The sequence below is a fragment of the Meriones unguiculatus genome, chromosome 5 (genome assembly GCF_030254825.1).
Source record: "Meriones unguiculatus strain TT.TT164.6M chromosome 5, Bangor_MerUng_6.1, whole genome shotgun sequence".
In the NCBI taxonomy this organism is placed as follows: Eukaryota; Metazoa; Chordata; class Mammalia; order Rodentia; family Muridae; genus Meriones; species Meriones unguiculatus.
In genome coordinates, this window is record NC_083353.1 from 116938832 (window position 1) to 116957760 (window position 18929).

The 18929-nt window shown below is 54.0% G+C and overlaps 1 protein-coding gene across 7 annotated transcripts in view; it reads right to left on the reverse strand.

Annotated features, from left to right (window-relative positions):
- Positions 1-3028: 3028 nt before the first annotated feature.
- Positions 3029-18929, reverse strand: part of Tspan9 (tetraspanin 9) — a 185611-nt gene continuing 169710 nt past the window's right edge. For all 7 annotated transcript variants that reach the window (XM_021637063.2, XM_021637062.2, XM_021637065.2 and 4 more), the window contains 6 exons: positions 8559-8750; positions 8212-8286; positions 7862-7963; positions 7075-7206; positions 6542-6625; positions 3029-5988 (listed from right to left, as the gene is read on the reverse strand). In XM_021637063.2, coding sequence (XP_021492738.1) covers positions 5917-5988; positions 6542-6625; positions 7075-7206; positions 7862-7963; positions 8212-8286; positions 8559-8750 — 657 coding nt within the window. In that variant the 3' untranslated portion in view covers positions 3029-5916. The remainder of the gene's footprint in view (positions 5989-6541; positions 6626-7074; positions 7207-7861; positions 7964-8211; positions 8287-8558; positions 8751-18929) is intronic.

The window sequence follows — 18929 nt, forward strand, 5'->3', positions numbered from 1 at the left end:
GCTGTGTTTGTCTCGCTCTCCCTAAAAACACCTACTGCCCCCTCCCCATCACCCTCCTGTGTCCCCAGCTTTCAGCCTGGCTGATGCTTTTCTGTGGACCCTGCCTTTAGTTTGGGCACTCAAGATTTGCACTGGTCCAGGAATAAGCTGGATGCCTTTATACTTTTCTATTGTTTTTATGTGTGTGGGTGTTTTGCCAGCATGTGTCTGTTACCATGTGTATGCCTGGTGGCCACAGAAGCCAGAAGAGGGCATCAGTTCCCCTGCAACTGGAGTTACAGATGGTTGTAAGCTGCTATGTGGGTGCTGGGAATTGAACCTGGGACCTCTGGAAGAACAGAGGTTTCTTCTTAACCGCTGAGCCGTCTCTCCAGCCCCATTTATTTTTTTCTTTGTGTTGCATAAAGCTTGGTGGAAAATGAATTCTTTTATGTCATCTTCACAGATCTGTATGAGGGGCATTATTCTCAATTTGCAAATGACAAAAATCAAGGCAAGTTCGGAGACTGGCTGAGGTTCCCACAGACACCAAGTGCAGAATGGGAAGTGAATCCAGTTCTTCCAATTCCCCAAGTATGGCTCTGCCCCTCTCCATGGGATATCTCCAATAGTGAAACTCAGGCATGCAGACAAGGAAGATGTTTGGGGTCAGGAGGATCCTAAGTAACGTTTGTGGGAGTGTCTTGCAAGTATGAACCTCAGTGAAAACACACAGAGATCCAGCTATGTCACACAAGAACGCCTGCCTCCTTTTGCACTCAGGGCCAGACAATATGATCTCCCCTTGTTATGTCATCTTTAGTGTCTAAACCTTGATGGGGTTTAGAATCACCATGAAAGCATGCCTCTAGGCATGTTTGTAAGGATGTGACTGAAATGACCCACCTGAGTGTGGGTGGCATCATTCCATGGGGTTAGGGTCCTGAACCAAATTAAAAAGAGACCGCCAACAGTCATTTCTCTGCCTTCTGATTACAAACACAATGTGACAAGTTCCCTCGCATCCTGCCACAGTGCACTGCCCGCCATGATGGACTGCACCCTCAAACTGTGAGCCCAAATTCTTTCCTCCCTTAAGGTGCTTCTGTCAGGTAACTAACACACATCCTTCAGTGCAAAGAACAAGTCACCCGCCTGTCCAGGTTGAGTGTGATTCGGGGTGAATGACAATGACCCAACACTATAACAGATCAAACTATACCCTACGACTCATCTCCCACTGAATCTGTGCAGCCAGACTGTCCCTCTGACCACTATATACACTGCAGCCAGACATCTCCCTGAAGCCCGAGGCTAAAGACCTCTATTTGGACTTAAAACTATTGCTCTTGCCTGCAAGTTTGTGCTCTTGACCTGGTTCATGAGGTTGTACAGAGGAGAGGGATCTGTCCCCACCCAGCCACTCCCCTTTTACTTTCTGTGCTCAGGCGTTCCCTCGCATCCTTGACAAGTTAACTGTTCCTTTGTTTGCCTCAACGGTATCTCCTCTAGAAGGCCTCTTGCTAGGCAAGTTGAGGGTCATTGCCTGAACCCTGAAAACACCACTGCAAGTATTGCAATGCAACCACGTGGCCTCTCCTACGGCCCGTGAGACAGCAGGCTCTGCAGGTAAAGGCTGTCTCTATGACATACATCCACCCCTTAAGGTAGCAGGTAGTGGGTACAAGTTTGAATTTATGTCTGTGACATCTTCTCTATGCTCCCCGAGGTCTGGCTCCCGAGGTCTGGTAGCACTGTCAGTGGGTACCAGGCTGGTTTAGCTATTGCCCCCAAGCTGGCCTTTCTTGCCTTCATTGAGCACAGATGGGAGGCTGTTCTCCCACATCCCCAGGTTAATAGGGGATCAATCCAGGACTCCCCAGAATGATCAAAGCCACTCCTTCCCATGATCCTCTTGATTTTAGACCTGTCACTAGAAGACTCCAGAAGGCCACCTGACTATTCTAGCTTGGCTCCTTTGCCCAAAATACCACCAAAGGGGTGACTGTGCCACAGTGAACCACCATCAGACAGTACAGTAACCTGGCAGATACCAGCAAAGGTGTGGGAGGAAATGGACAGATGAGAAGCGGCTTCCTTGCTAATTCCTGTGACTCAGTTGACAACAGAGGGGGAGTCACCTGACTGTACCCTGAAACCTCTGGGGAGGTTCACAGGGAGCCATTCTAGCCAGACATTTAGACTTTCTCCAAAACTCAGGGTTAAAGTCCTTAGAGATGCTGGAAGCATTCCACCGCAGGTTGAGGTTTAGGGACAATCTGGTGTCAATCTGGCCACTCCCTTAAGGGAGAGACACACTGCTGCACATCTGGAGGGCTCTGGAGCTTCCTCACCTCCATCTCAGCCTCTAGACTCCTGCCCTTGTTCACTCCATCTCTGTCTCCTCACTGGAGATAGTGACACTCAGTGACCCAGGGCAAAGAGAAGCCTGGGCTGCCCTCATCTTCATTTTCTCACTAGAACAGTCCAAAGCTAGAACACAACTGAGGCAGCAGCGGACTCCAACATCAGAGAGGCACTGAGGTCCACAGGATTGGCTGACATGCCTGTCAGTCAAGTTATGCTCTGGCCTCCCCAGTGACTATCCTCACAGACCCTTATTACCAGGCTTTCTTGGAGGCTCTCTGGAGCTACCTCAAAGGATATTGCCTGGGCCAAATGACATTATGAGGTCCCCACGCTCCTGGAAAAGACACGAGGCTCAAAGGAACCTTCAGAAGCAGCGGAGGGATTGGGGCAAGGGTGCAGCTATCCTGATAGCCTTCCCCTACAGGAAATAAGGACCCGTTCCTCATTCGTCCCACATCTGACCACAGGAGCAGCCAACCATGGGTGACCAGTCACTGAGGTGGAATGACAGCTTCTCATGCAGAAGGCTTGGGTCACTGGAAGCCCCTGATTAAGCCTGTGTCAGCCACCAGACAAGGGGTATATGTATTAGGATTTCCAGGCCTCCACAGAGAGGGCAGAGATCCATTCATCCTGGGCGTGGCTCCAGGGAGAAAACAAATCACCGACTGACAGTCTGTTTGTGCTTTTGACACATTATCAGTTTTTATTTAAAAACATGCTAAAAACATGGTGTTCGTTAAAGCAGGACCTGGGATGAAGGAAATGCAGACAAGGCATTGCAAGCAGAAAGTGCATTCGAAACCAATAAGCGTGCACTCCTGGCTCTCCGGCCACCCAGGGACAGCAAGGCAAGAAGAGGCCCAAAGACCTCACTCCTCAGAATGCTCACACAGGGAGGGGAGGCCAGGACTCCACCATCATGGAGGAGGGAAGGGAAATGAGAAAACAGGAACGCGAGAGAGGGATGCCAGACCAAGGGGCCATGGGGCCAAGAGCAGGCCCCAAGCACCTGGCACCCAAGCTCCCCGTCCTGCGCCATGTCCCTGCTAGTCAGCACCTCCACCAGAGGGTGGGCAGGGGGCCAGAGAGGAGGGGACAATCGATTCCATCCACTTGAAGTGCCTGGAGGCTTGGCCACTTAATTCTGAGTCAGGCCAGAACAAGTGCAAGGACAGCTGAGGTGCTGGCCCCGGCTGGCAGAGAGACAGGATGACAGTGTTCCAGCTCAAAGAGTGTAGAAGTGTAAGGAAACTTGCACCCTGACACTTTGTCAGCCATCCGAGACCCGTTTCCAGACCCCGCCCTCTGAGCCCCTCTACCAGTCAGTTGGCTGTGGAGAAAAGCCCCTGCTCCATCAGGCATTTCCTTGAGGTCACCTGCAAACCAAGAGGACTTTCTACATCAGGTCTGCAAACTGCTTGTGTGGCACCTGGGACCCAAAGGAAATGACTCGGCCTCAGGCCAGAGAGGCCACAGGTAAGGAAGGTCTCATGGCAGGATTGTCCTCAGTGAGCTCACAGCCGAGAGGATCAGAGAAGAGCTGAGCCAACTCCCTTGGCCTCACTTGGTGTGGCCTTCTAGAAAATAGGGGCCATCCCCCAAGATAAGCAAGAGTTTCAGGACATCCACTCAGTGCAGGGAGACCTCTGCCCCGTGGAGATGCTACAGATGACTATAAAGCCACACACAGCTAAAGCGAGAAGGCAGTTCGGGACTTAGGATCTGGCTCTGCTGAACAGACAGTTGAGGTGAGGCTGGGGAGCACGGGGGACTTCAGCCAAGGCCCCAGGGACCACCACCACCCTTAAGCACTCTAGACACGTGACTGCCTCCCAGGCTACTGGGACTTTGCTGTTGATGTTAGCAGAAGGTTAAAAATTCCATAGGTAGGCATAAACAAACCCACCCCACCTGCATGAACTCCTTATCAGGCGCCACATCTGCTTTCTGACTGTTTAATGGGTCTATCTGAACTCCATCTCCTAGAACTGGCAACTTCTGGGTCCAATTTCCTGGTAGCTCCCTGCTATCCTCTCTCCCATCCCCCAAACCTGAATCCTGAAAATATTGAAAGTTATAAACCTCTGGTCCTGCACTGTCTGTTATTCAAGGAGGTCAGAGGGGTTAAAGGTCGGTTGGGTTGTGTGACCAGGTTGGGGAAGGCCTGGCCTGGTGGGGAATAGTGGTAAGAAGTCAAAGGGCATGAGAAAAGCAGCTACCACGTGAAACCCTGAGAATGAGGCACTCTGGATCCCAGATGGCTGCCGGGCCAGTCCCACAGGCCCCTGTCTTTGCCCTGTTCACTGAAGGACATGCTGGGTATCAGGCTGGCAAGACTGCTGCTATAGCTGGGAATGGCCTGCCTCCATCTCCCACACCCAGCACTGGGCATCCAGAATGAGGGTCTTCTCCCCAGGGGTTGGCTAACTCTGCCTCCCCTCCTGGTAGTCCTGAAAGTCTGTTTCGGTCTGGGCAGCTGAACATGTCTGCTTCCACTGCCCGGAACAAGGTGAGCAGAACAGGGTCTGAACCAGAGGAATCCGCAGCAGGAATGTGTGAGAGTGACCATTTGGGATGCAGGATGCGTGTGGGTCAGGAGGGAAGCCCACAGAGGACTGAGAGAGGAGGAAGGAAATGCCACAACAATGTTCTGACTGGACCCCTCCCAGCAAAGCATCTCACGGCTTCTGTGTCCTAAGCATGCCCTGCTGATGTGGCCTCCCCAGCTCGGGCACATCCTATCACTCCTGAGTGGGATGCTCGCCGTGCTTTGTATCACACCTGCCTCTTCCAGCCCCATCCATGGTTGCCAGGCCTGGCAGGATCCCGTATCATGGCTGCATCCTCTCCCTCCAGGTGAATTCTGGGAGAGAGCCCGGCACTTCTCACCCTATAGCCTCACGAGTGTTGCACAATGATGTGTCCTCACTAAAAGCGGATGGAGGTCCCTTCTCCCTTACCCATCCCCACCCACCAGAAAAGGAAACTCAAACCGTTATGGAAATCAACACAGTAAAAAGTTATAAATCAGAAAGCTAACCCTAAACTTATCTGAGAGATAATATTCCTGAATAATCATAATCAGAGTAAAATTAAAAAAAAAAGTTACACTATAGTATAAAAACCTGGGCAGGGTGCTCCAGGGGGCCTGGCCTGGTGGTGCCATACTGCACCCTGGCCGGCTCTCTGGCTGGGCAGCCACGGACAGCAGTGGCCTTGGTAGGGTGGACTTTCCACCCCACACAGGGACAAGTGCCAATGTGAAGAAGGGCAGGGGCAGAAACCCCTCGTTGAGGAAGCTTCTTCCTTGACACCCTGCCCACCCTGGCGTCTTTGGCAAATATGCAGGTGCAGTAATCCAGATGCCCAAGCCCTGAGGTCTCTGCATGATGCCTCCTCCCTGGGCCTTTGCCCTCCAAGAGTCCAGGCCAAGGATGTGGGCAGGGAAGGGCAGGCTGGCAGGTAGTTCAGGGGAGCCATCGGAGGGCAGACAGGAGACACAAGGCTCAGGTCCTCTTCCCTGGCACAGACAGTGTCCGGGTGGAGCCAGGCGCTGCCAAATGCTCAGGCATCATACTTTTTACCCGTCCGGTGAATATGCTGGAACAGTGTCATGGAAAAGGCCATTCCCAGGATCTAAAAGGCAAGAAGAGAGGACTTGAGATGTTCTCCTGGCCTGGGGTCAAACCTTAGTTTCGCAAGCTTGGGACTTCCCTAGAGAACCTAATGTAAAAGCGGACAAAACCCAGTGTGCTGGGAGAGGAGCCAGGGAAGAGAGAAAGTGCGGTCTAGGAGGCCACACTGCAGACTCAGCCTGGAACCACACACAGGCAGGGGCACTCCAATCCCTTCACGCCATGAGTGCAGAAGACCAGATTCCCCAGGTTACTCACGGGAAGAAGGCAGAGGGCACGCAGGACCTGAGCCTCCATGGGGGTAAGAGGAGCTCAGGTGGGAGAGTGAAGCAGGAAGCAGGGGGCGGTAGGAGTCATTACAACCCACGCCAACACCTGCTGTTTGATTCGTAGCACCTTGCTCACTGCCTGTGACGTCACTCAGACTCTGCAGCGCAGCTTCGTTACAGGGCCTGGACACTGCACACCTCGCACACTAGGCCGTGTAAATATCAGACTGCCCTGCTCGGGCTTTTACCCCACCCAGGGGTCGGGGCGCCTGGGGGACCCCTCACCTGCATGATGAGGATGCACATCCCCACTGTGCCCAACACATGCTTGTTGTCATCAAACCACAGCTTCACCTTCTCATAGCAGCCCTGGGGAGCGAACCACGGGTTAAGGTCCTGGCCCAGTGTGAGTTCCCAGCGGCCTGGCCCTACCTTCATTTTGCCCCAGCCCTTGTCTTTACTCTTAATTCCCGTCCCTGACTACCCCTTAGCCCCTGCTCCTCCCTAGTAGCAGCAGGAAACCTCTCAGCTCCACCTGCCCACCCCAGCTGCAGAGCCTCAACCCCATCCGATAATCCCTTACCTTCCGATTCCCAAGTGTGGGTCCAGCACACATGCACACGAGTACACGCACACGAGTACACGCACACGCAAACGCACACACACACTGTTGGCTTTGCTCCAGTTTACCCCTCTCCCCATCCCACAGTGAGCTAATTCCTGTCACTCCTCCCGCCAGGCACATCCAGCACAGGGGCTCCTGGGGTCAGCAAGCCCCCCCAGCCCCCCCCCCCCCCGGCACTGACATCCAGCCTCACCGTTCTCCACAAGGGGGTGGTGCTGTTGCGCCCACAGCCCTGGGAGTTCTCCATGCAGCAGCGGTCGGGCACTGTGTTCTCCCCCAGCACTGGATACCAGTCTGTGTAGTCAGTGACTCCACAACACCGCATCTGTGGGAGGTGAGGCCGGATATGTCACCGCTGGCGCACCCTCACAGGCTTCCTCCCCCTCTGGCCAACCCCACCAAAGCAGCCACCCGGGAGTGCAGGGATGAGAAAAAGAGCTTCCTCTTGCCCCTTCTTAGAGCTGCAGCAAGGCCCTTGGAGGTAGTGACTCCTCTTTTCTAGACCAGCAGGGGGAGAGGGCAAGGCTATTTGCTGCACCTCAGGGCTGCGCACCTTTTGTGGGGTGGGACAACCCAGCCCAACATTTGTTCACCAGTACCTTGAGCTCCTTCCTTTGTGGGTACGGTCCCTCCCAAGCTGACTGCCCATCCACCCACCCCCCATTCCTTCCAGGGTCTATGTGGGGTGCACACCAGGGAACAGACACTTGTGTTCCTGTCAATGTCAGAGCCTGTCACCTGAGCCACACATGATCTGGTGAGTCCTGTCCTTCGCCACGAAGCCTGAACACTCACCACAGCTTCCCTGGCCTGTCCACTCCCCCATCCAGGCATCTGTCGCGCCCCTCCCCAGTAGTACCCCAGGGTACTGCCTGGCTCTTCGGGTTTAGGCAAATGCTCCAGCGGGAGCGGCTCCCCCAGACAGCACAGGTGACCCCCGGCCCGCCCCGTCCTAGCCCTCTCGGAGGCCCGAGCCGCACCTCGGCCTGGATGATATTCCAGGCGTTCTTGAGCCCCACGTTGTTCTCAGTGTTGTACAGCAGCAGCCCTTCTTTCAGGTCCTGCTTGGCATTCTCGTTCACCTGGCAGATCAGGGGCGATGGCACAGGTCGGCTGCGTCCGGGCCACCCTGGCTCTCCTCCCTAACCCACACCAGGCCAGCTGGAAGTGCTGGAGTGGTATTTCTAGATGGGGAGGGGAAGTGGCTGGAGGGGGACCCTGGGGCCTCTGGCACGCCACTCTGTAGGTTCTGTTAGCCCCTGTTTCCCCTGGCCTGGTCCCGCTCTGGGGCTGTGTGACCTTCCGTAATGCTCCCCGCTACAAGGTTTACCTTGTCCATGTAGACAAAGAAGAGGATGAGCAGAATCAGCTCGGCCAGAAGGATCATCAACAACACAATGAAGAACTGAAAGACAAGTCCAAACATGGGTGTGGGATAATGGCAACAGCATTAACAGGGGTGGCTGCCTACCAAGAAGGCAGGGGTTGCGGGGGGGGGGGGGGGGGCGGCAAGGGATAGGCAGGGTTCTCAGGTCTGGGAGGCGTCACCACTCCTAGGCAAACCCCAACAAATCGCATGTCAAAGAGGGGTCGGGACAGAACATTACAGAAGCAATTTCTACAGACCTAGGTTTGGGAGCCCCAGAGAGCAACGAAGGGACATGGGGTCCAACTTACACTGAGAAGCAGACACTTGTTTTCCTTGATGGCCCCCAGGCATCCCAGGAAGCCCGTCACCATGACGATGGTGCCTATGGCGATGACAAGGTTGGCTGCAGACAGCGAGGGGAAACTGGGGGAGAAGGTGGCAAAGTTGCCTTGGGACACAGAGAGCCAGATGCCCACTCCAAGCAGTCCGCAGCCGCAGAGCTGGAGAGAGAGGAGAGCAGTCAGGCGGGCATTGCTCTTGGGAGGACTCACCCTGAATCCAGACCTTCTGAGGCAGGAAGATCCACCTTAAATCTGGGCCACACCTTCTGGTGGCAGCCTATGTACCTCTATATAGGACATGGGAGACGGATGCGCTTGCCCTCGCCATTGGTGGCCAGGCCAGTCCTTCACTGGTGTTAGGTATTAGAGCCTATTTCTTCTGGAGTCTGGTGTATACTAAAGACCAGATGAGACAGCCAGCTTCATGGACTGAATGAACAACTACTGGATTCTTGGACTTTCCATGGAACAAATCGCCATTATTGAAATAGTTGGACCACAGCCCGTAAACCACTCCATCAAAGCCCATTTTTTTTGTGGTGGTGGCACATGCCTTTAATCCCAGCACTCAGGAACAGAGGCAGGTGGATCTCTGTGAGTTCAAGGCCAGCCTTGAACTCAACTACAGAGCTAGTTCCAGGATAGCCAGCGCTACATAGTGAGATCCTGTCTTGAAAAACAAATAAACAAACAAATCCTGTGTGTGCGTGTGTGTGTGTGTGTGTGTGTGTGTGTGTGTGTGTGTCCTGTAAGTTCTGTTTCTCTAGAGAACCCTGACTAATAAGATGAAGAAATAGAGTTGAGCATTGTTTGTTGAAAGGCCTTTCCCGGGCAGCTACTGTGTGCTGGGAATGTGCCAACTGCCTGCCTCTCTGAAGTGAGCACAGCTCCCGCTCTCTGGCCGCTCTCACTGTGGGAAAGAACACGCAGAGACAAGGACATCTACGCTCAGGCACCCGAGGCGAGCGGAAAAGGCATTGGCTTCCAGGAGGTGAGTTTCCTTCACTCACACAGCCCACGGACTCTCACCAGGCACACGGTTATCAAACAGCAGGGCGAGGAGAAAGTAGTTAACAGCCCCGGCCAACATCCTGACTAAGAGGAAAGGAAACACTCATGATCACATACACATGACCAACACAAGCACAGATAAATAAAAAAGACAGAGTGTGCCGTGTAAGTGGCAAGGCAAGAACAGAAAAAAAAGGTGCATCAAAGTTAAGAGGCCTCAGGTTAGGACCGAGCCTGTCCACCATGGTGGGGCAAGCTGTTCTGTGGCCGCCAGAGAATGACCGCAGTGACACGTGGTAGAAGATTAAAAAAAAAAAAAAAAAAAAAAAAGAGGGAATGCAGGCAGGGGACAGAGAGAACAGGACCTTGAAGGTAGGGAAATGTGGATGTTTCTGCCCCAGGGCTGAGTGTGACATGATCCAACTGATGTTTTTGACAATCGTCACGGCTGCTATTCCCGGAAGAGGCCACTGAGGGCATGAGACAGCCAGCGCATGCAGAGACTACGGCAATGACTAGGGGAGGGCTGGTGGACGCACATCATGAAGGGGCATGAGACACGGTCCCATGGGAGACACACAGTGTTCAAAGTGAGCTGGGTTGGGGGACTAAAGAGAATTCAGATAAAAGGGAAAACAGAAAGGTGGCCCAGACCACACAACCATTATTATTAAGCCAACAATGATCCAAGGAGCTGTGGAGATCCGGAGTTAGGTCATGTAATAGCAACCAGAGCAACCAGAGTGACCTTCCAGTGTGACTATATCAAAGCTCCTAGGATTCTGGCACTTACAGGCCCAGAACCCCTCTTCAAAGCCTTGTAGTGAGAATGGGTCTGTGCTAATGCCCTCTGGGACCACTAGGTGGCGCTCCAATCTGGTTCAGAAGCTTGCTAGGTTGGCCTGCGATGCCCTAGACTTCTAGCCAGCCAGTCACCCTGACTTTCTTCAATCCGGTCAGTTTTTTGTGCTGCCGTCTCAATTTTTCTTTCATTAATCATACCCTAGAAAATTCATGATTTTGAAACAAAGATTTATAGCTCTAGGAATCTGACCCTGGAATGAGTAACAGAAAACCCTCCAGGGCAGGTATTCGCTTTAGATGAAGGGGCCTGGCCTGGGGACTCCCGAGGCTGGAAGATGACCCTGCCGTGCTGCTGCTGAAGGCCTATGTCAGGGCAGAGCTTTCTCCATTCTACTCATTTGGAACAGGCCTGCTAGGGTCCCTTCTATTCTTGGGGTGCTCTTATGGTGTCCAGGAGCAGGTCTCTGGGAAACCTCAGCAGTTCAGAGCTTCCCAGGACCACGTTTCTCCCAACTGGCTCTCTGACTTCACACCCCATATCCTTCAATATGGTCTTTAAGCTTCGCAGGCATCAGCTCAGGAGCATTCTTCCACCTGGCGGGTAAGAGCTGAACCCCACACTCGTGTCTCGTCTTACCTCCCACCTGAGGTCCCACCAGGCTGAGATCCAGGCCATTCCAGCACATAAGAACCTGGGCCTGACTCCTGGACAGCCTCCTTCCAAAGCTCCCACGTCCATTCCCCACCCCCACCTTACCCGAAGCTCTCAGGCAACCTTCTGTGCACAGGGCATGCACAGTGTGACCCATGTCCTGGGGGGGGGGTCTCCTGTTGACATCAACATTCCATGACAGGCTACAGATGACCCAGCCCCACCTGAGGTTCCAGGCAAGAGGAGAACAAAGACTGGAGCTTCATTAGCTTCATTTTACAACTAATGACACAGAGGGAGACAGAAAGACGCTGGCAGGCTAGGACAAACCCCTACTCTCTGGCTTCAGGTGCTACTCCTCCTGTTTCTGCTCCTCCCTAGAAGAGCTGACTGCCAGGTAAGAAGCACTCGATGCATCCTGCTTCACCCCTACCCACACCAGACCCCTCTGCCCTGGCCCTGCTTTTCAGTCTACCCTATAGGAAACTGCCTGGACCCCTTTTCCAAAATGCCTCTTTGCTAGCATGGGTCTTGTGTGCCTGAAGATTCTGTAGAAGATTGTGCCTGAAGATTCCCTTTAAACTGTGGTTCTGGTTGGACCACTGCTCTGTTCACTTCTTGCCCAGGCCTAGCCAGGCTTCAGCAGTGCTGCCCTCACCTCCTAGACCAGTGGATCTCAGGTAGGAGAGGTCGTGCTCTCTGGGCACACCTGGAGACACTTATGTTATCACAGCTCAAGTGAGCTGTTATCACAGCTCAGAGGAAATGTTCTTGGCATTTAGAGCACAGAGGCCAAGGGATGCTGCTGAACAAGCTACAGTGCTCCGAAGAGGCCACCACAAGGAACTATTTATCCTGATACCAAAGAGGCTGGAAAATACTGCGCTGAGCCCCCTCCCCAGGCCAGGTACCAGTCAGTTCCTTAAGAGCATTGCCACTACAGAGAGCGCTCCTATCTCCCTGATGACCCTGGGAAGGATGGCAGGATGGCATGGACGCTCTGTGAGGCCTCAAGCTGGAGCAGAAGCTGGTCAGCTCGCATCTGGTAGATGGCTATGGGCAAGAGAGAGGAGGTGACTGCAGACACAGGCTTATTGTGGGATTGGGGAACAAGGCCTGCCCTGGATAGGTAGGGGGACATAAAGACAGGAAGCCAGCTTTGAAGTCAGAGCAGGGCCATGGCCAGGAGGAGGGCAGGGAACCACCCCCATCCCCGTGGTAGGAACCATTCAGGAACCACAAGGCCTTGGTGGCCTAGCCAAAGCTGGGTGCCAGAGAGCTTAGTAAGCGCCATTCTAGAAAATTCCCTTCTAAAACCAGAGGGTTGCCTCAACTGAGATGACTGAGCTACCACAGAGCCCAAGGCCGAAGAATCTGGGGCGAGGCAGAGTGACTCAGGGGTATCAGGATCCAGCCAATACAAGCCCCAACTAAGGGAGGTCATCAGCCCCCTCATGCAGGCTGGGCCTGGTTGGAACCTGTCTCCAAGCAAGGGCAAGCCAAGGAGGCTTCTAAGTTCCAAGCTTCCTCTGTAGCTCCCTCAACCAAGGGACTTTCAAAAGTTTCATTTCAGGGCTGCAAAGAAACCCACATATGAAGCTGAAAAGACAAACCCCTACCCTAATGTCCTCAGACAGCCCATCAAGGCTGGGACTTAGTTCTGTTCTGTTCATAATATATCTCAATGGCCCGGAATAGCTCCCCAACCTTGTCTACGCATTGGAGCCACTTCTCAGGACCATTTGATCTGGACCTTGCCCTGGTCCTGCAGAAGGAAAGGTGCAGGCCCCAGAGAGAAGATGGGCCCATCGGCCTGTGTCAGCCTTCCCCATTTCCTAGGAACTTTCCAAGCACATGTCTGGCAGGTAAACTGAGGCCCCGGAAGCATATGGGCACACCAAGCCAGCCCTGCAACCAAATTCCCCACACTGTTCATCAGTAATGACTGGCTTACCATACCCATGCACTATCTCATCTCCCGTGTGGCTCATACTGACTGACCAGGTAAATACACATTTCTGTCCCCAGGTGGGACACTCGCACAGGCACCCCACGTCTCCAGGCCTACGGCTGCTCTAAATTGACCTCACTCCGGGGCTTCTAGCCCCACGAAATGAGGAAGAGGTGGGCCCTCCTGGGATAGACTGATTCAGGGCATGGTCATGAATGCGTGTTAGCTCTTAGCCACCCCAGGCTTCCATCACCAAAACCACGGCTCTTTCCAGGGACCAGAATCACGGTCTTCCATTGTTCTTCCACCATAGGGCCCAGAAAAACGCTTGGAATACTAAATATGTCTCCAGCAGCTGAATGAATGAGTGGGTAGGTGGGTGGGTAGGTAGCTGAACAGGCCACAGCTCAGAAACGGGAAGACACACACATTCCCACTCACAAAAAAAGCTCCTTCTATGCCCTTTCCTCTCCACTCCTAGAAACCCAAGGACCCCCTCAACAACTCCTAACCCAGTTGGAGCGTGCTCGCCAGCCCCAGCCTAGCACAGCCCTGCACACCACTGGCCTTGTAAACACCACTGTCTCCTATGCCCGGAGGGAGCTGCCCCAGACATGGGCTCCGGGGGTAGACTCCAGCAGTAGGCCCACACCATCCCCAGGCCTCCGTTATCTCCTCTTGGCTAGCAGGAGACATCGGCTCCCCAATGCTTTCCATGAGCTGGGGCCAGGCCCGTGACATAATGGCATTTAATAAATAGCAGATATAGCAAATGAGAGAGACAATCAAAGCGATTTTAATTGCACAGCCTGACACGCTGGCTCCTTTAGGAGCCTGCCTGGCCCTGAGAGATGCCAACCTGCTAAGAACTTTGCAGCGGGGAGCACAGAGGCTCCGCCGGGGTGGGAGAGGGGCCGCTACTTTGAATTGCAGGCGGCCGTCTTTCCTCCCTCCAAGGGCTCTGCAGCTCATTCATTCTCATAGCCATAGAGACGCACGCACGCACACATGCACGCACGCACGTGGAGCTGGTGGCTGGTGAGGAGGGGAGCAGCAGAGCTCACTTCCAATTCCATACCCAGGGAAAAGGAAGGATGAAGTCAGAGACTTCCGCCAAAGTCACCCAGCCGGCACGAGGATGGTGGCTGTGGTGGTTTTGTGAGGCCAGAGGGGAGGCAGCCATGCCAGGCCCTCCCATCCCCCACCCCCATCTGATGAGTGTTTGCCTGTAGTGCGCATTGGATCCCCTCCACACAACTCCAGGGAAGGAGTCTATTAACTTCAGATCCCGCTTCCCTGTGGCTAACGCACATCAGTCCTCATCTCCACAGAGCTCCCTAGGAACAAGTGTGACAGGCCTTTAAATATTTGAACATATGTACTTAACGGCGCTCTCTCCCAAGTCTCCTCCTGGCCTAGGAAAGGGCTTTTACGTCTCTCACCCCTGAGTCACCCTCTGCTGAAAGTCATTGGAACTGGAGGGAACCAGCGCGGAGAGACAAAGATACCGCTGCCCTCCCACACTCACAACCCAGCCTAAGCCCCATTGGTTTGACTGGTAGCCAGGGCGGCTCTACCTCCTGTTGGGTATGTGTAAAATATCAAGCTGAATACAACTATGCCTTGGTCGTTCTTCAATGGACGCTGTTTTTCTCATAAGCCTCCAGTTTCTTCACAGCTCCACTTCACAGCCCCCCCCCCCAACCCCCTGCTTATAGGTGACAGGGAGATCACACCCTTATTTCTAAGCCTAATTTTCCTCCAAATAGACATTGCATAAAGCACCTGCAACCCACAACCCAGTTACATTTTGATGATTCCAGCATGGGCTGGTTCTGTACAGACAGACGTACAGACGTGCTGGGAGGTGGGATTGAGGCAGAGGCACTGCACATGTCTGGGGTTGCTGCTCTTGAACACGACTTGGGGTGTCAAGTCTCTTCAGACACTGCTGTCTGAATCCCCAATCCCCACCCCACATCCCTCTTCAGGACAGAGTGAGTCCAGTCGTGTTTCGGTATCTATGTGTCTCGAAACAAACATGTGAGGATGGGAAAAACCCTGTCAAGGGCAATCCCACAAGGCCTGAGGACAGCACCTGTCACTCCTCTGTGGGTTAAGGGCCTGGGCGGAGACAAACCCAGTCACCACCTCCCACTGGTGGCACTAAGGGCTTGCTGTCCTCTTGACTCTGGGAGGGTCATGGCTGGCTTTGCTGGAGTATGACTCATCTGATGGGACTTTGGGGTCTGGCTTTGGCAAATGGGATCAGCTCCACTCAGCACCTCACCCTTTGCACAGGGTTGATGGGACTCAAGGGTGACCCAGTGTGGACAGGAGAATCTGGCTCTGTCCTGAGCTTCACAGCCAGCCGAAGGGCGCAGAAAGGTGCTGGTCTAACAGAGCAAGGGGCAAGGGCTCCTTGCCACCCACCCTCTGCTGACCCAACACAGCCCTTAAAGGTAGGCTCACTCCCTCAGGAGGAAAGAGCACCTATCCAGGGCAGCTGTCCTGCCGCGCGCTGTCCTCAGGCCCATCAGCTTTCTCAGAAGCCAGTGTCTCCCTACCTGCTAACGTGGCCTGTAGCGTCCTGCATGGCTGGACACTACGATGGGTTGGGGTGCTCCCACCTCCAGAAAGCATGAAGCTGGAGGAATGGCCCCTAGAAGGACCACAGAATGATGTGTGGCTGGGATGCCAAAGAGCCCCAAATGACACAGAGCACCTGCCAACCCTGTATGGGAAGAGTGATCACTCAACAGTCCATAAACATTGATTGCCTCTGCTGCCCTCCCCACGCTGGCGCACTCTGCCAGAAGTGCGCTTTCTTCCCAATCAGGCACATTCCGGGCCCAGCGCTCGCCTTGCCAGGTGGTCCATGGAGTGCAAATGAGATGCAACTCAGGCAGGCATTGGGGAGAAGCACGCTTGTGGCTCCCGGTTCCTAGGCTTTCACCCATCCAACCAGTTTCAGCTGGTTCTTGGCGGCAGGGGTTAGGGGCTTCAGCTCCAGGCCCTAGACACAGGCTCTCGATTGCTCCTTGGATTGTCCCTATCTTTTGGAACACATAGAAGATTATGGGCTAGAACAGAGAAGATAGCCCAGAAAAGAGTTCCAACAGGAATGTCGATAATCTAGTCATGGCCTCTAGGTCTCTGCCTCCTGAACTAGAGCACTGGACTAGAAAAGCCCTTTGCCAGAAGGGGAGGGAAACTGTGACCACCGGACAGGCCTATTCCCTATGCTCAGCAGGAAACAGCGTCGTGCCTCAGGCTTCCCCAAGTCCAGTAACCTACCTGGCCATGGACCTGGTGCTAGGCCAGTGCTCCATGATGAGGCAGGACTGGGGGACAGGCATGCAGCTCTCACCAGCACCCATCTGTACCCCAGGAGCAGAGATACCCGTGCTTCTGCAGCCAGAGAAGATCTGAGGATACAGCCCGGAACCACACTTAAGGTGCCATCTCCATTCCAAGGTCACTACAAAGCCAGAAGCACTGGGGACTCCAGAGCCTGTCATAGCTTCTGAAGCCCAGCAAAAGGACACTAAAGGCACCCACCCTCTACTCTTTTCCCCATGTTTGTTTCATGGTATCAATGGGGGACAAGAGGCACTCATGACAACATCACTGCCAGGAAGGCAACCATGGCTGGGTCTGTCAGGGAGGCGGGGTGGGCGAAAGGATTACATCATAGCTGGTGACCACCCATTTCACCTTGGCAGGAGGCAGGATCACTAGCAGCCAAATATCAGGACCGGAGACCAAGGTGGTGGTGAGGTCTTGGGAAGGTGGTGGTGAGGTCCTGGGTGCCCTGGCAGGCCAGCTGACCCTTCCAGTGTTTCTCTGCTCACTCAGTGAGAAAGAAGCACCTCTCAGCCCTGGGGACATTTACAAGGATGAGTGGGCTGGTGCCTGCTGTGTGCCTGTTGCTCCTTGGAATAAAATACTGCACAAAGTACTAGGCTATTTTTCAAAGTCTTTGAAAGTGTGGGGGTTGGGGACAAGGCAAGGGAACTGTGAATTCACAATACACCCTACGGTGAAGTTCATCGTGTCTGGGCCTCACTCCCCCAGAACAGGGCCAGGGCCTGCTCTTCCTGTTTCGGAAGGTTGCCCCCACCTCCAGATATGGAGAAAAGCCACCCAGTGACGCTACTTTGCCACTGAGAGGCTTCATTCTACTATCTCTGTCCCTCACCACAGGGGAGGCCATTTTGTAAGAGGGTGACTCTTTGGCAACCAGAGTTCAGGAAACGGCACTGTAACTGCACAGAGGAAAATGGAGAAAAACAGTGTCTGACATTTACAGTCAGGTGTGTCCCTAGCCCAAGACCCAACACAATTTGCTTTAGCCCTTTGGTATGGTCAACCTGTACTCTGTTTCCTTGAGGCATCAGAGGCCCAACCGGACTGCCAGCCGGAGCTGCACCCACCCACGCCAGAAGAGTGGCATTTCTGACATGCCTTGTGGGGGACACAGCCAGCTAAGCTAGGTCTCTGCCAGGGATGGTCTCAGCACCAACTTAAGTGATGGCCTGAGAGCCCACTCAACTTGTGCCAAGAGCCCAGCCGGCTGTGCTCTCGCAAGATGGAATCGTGGGTCACCCTCTGCCCTCCAAGATGCACACAGCCACTCTTGCTGCAAAGCTGCTGGTCCCGGTGTCACCCGGCATGCCCATCCACAGTCGGGGCGTTTGCGTGTGGAGCAGGGCCTTGCCCACAGAACCCTTGACCCACGCCATCTCTGCCACCTCCCTGTGGACGTGACGGTCAAGCCCTCAGGATGCTGCCAAGCGTAACTATCTCATCTCTGTAACCCAGCATGTCTCCTACAGGCCTAGAGAAAAAAAAAATCTCAAACCTTGTTTTATCACACATTTTTAGCAACTTCTCACTCAATCTGAGTTGGCGGAAGCGGAAATGGTGTGTTACAAAGTGTGGAGAGGCCAGGACACAGGGGGAGCAAGCAGGCTGCTGGGGCAGGGCACACAGGCCAATGCTCCCAGGCCAGTGTTCCCCACCCACCCCTGGCCCCCAAAGCTGTGACCCAGGCTCTTTTAGGAGCAGGAGAGGGACTCAGGAAAGTGGAGTGACGGGAGGTGGGGAGAGGTGTCAGGGCCCCAGTCTGGGGATGGCATGGACAAGGTGGACGTGCTGGGGCTGGAGGTGGTATATGCAGTACGCCCCAGACGATCCTAATCTTTGCTGATGGCACGCCAGGGTCCTAACCGCCCTTCTGTGCGACAAGCAGAAGAGGAACAAAACAACAGTGCACAGTTCTTCGCCCCCCTCCGTCTCAGAACAGGAACCAACAGCAAGTGCCCTGGCCCATTTGTTTTGCAGAGAGCACTTTCACACGCCCTATCTTGGCAGGTGCAGAGTTGCTATCCCCCTTTTATAGATGAGGACACCGGAGCTTGCTGGCACCCGGCCTTTATCTACGAGGTGACCACGGTTGACGGATGGGGTGGACAGGGATGCTGTGATTACCCACAAGGACATGGAGTTTCAGTGGGAGGCACGCGAGCAACTTCCGGAAAGAAGCAGTAAGAAAAGCCTGGCTAGTTACCCACCAGTCAGCCCCCTCAGCTAGCCTGGTCCCATGCAGGTGCCCCATGGGTTGGGCCCGGTTGGTCCTCAGGACTAGATCATAGCACACAGGATGGCACTGGCCAGAGCCGAGAACTATGGATCAGAAAAAGCTAGAAGCAACTCTGGCTGTGTTCAAGTTCACAGGCCCTTCATTTAGCAGCGGGGGTTTCTCTAGCGCACACATCTTAAATGGGAATTAACGTTACGTACCACCCAGAGCTGTCGTCAGAACTAAATTAGATTCATGAAAATAAACTTCCTAGTACAGTGCCTTGTATACAGCAATAAACGGGAGCCATTACTAGTATTTATGGCCTGCAGTCAG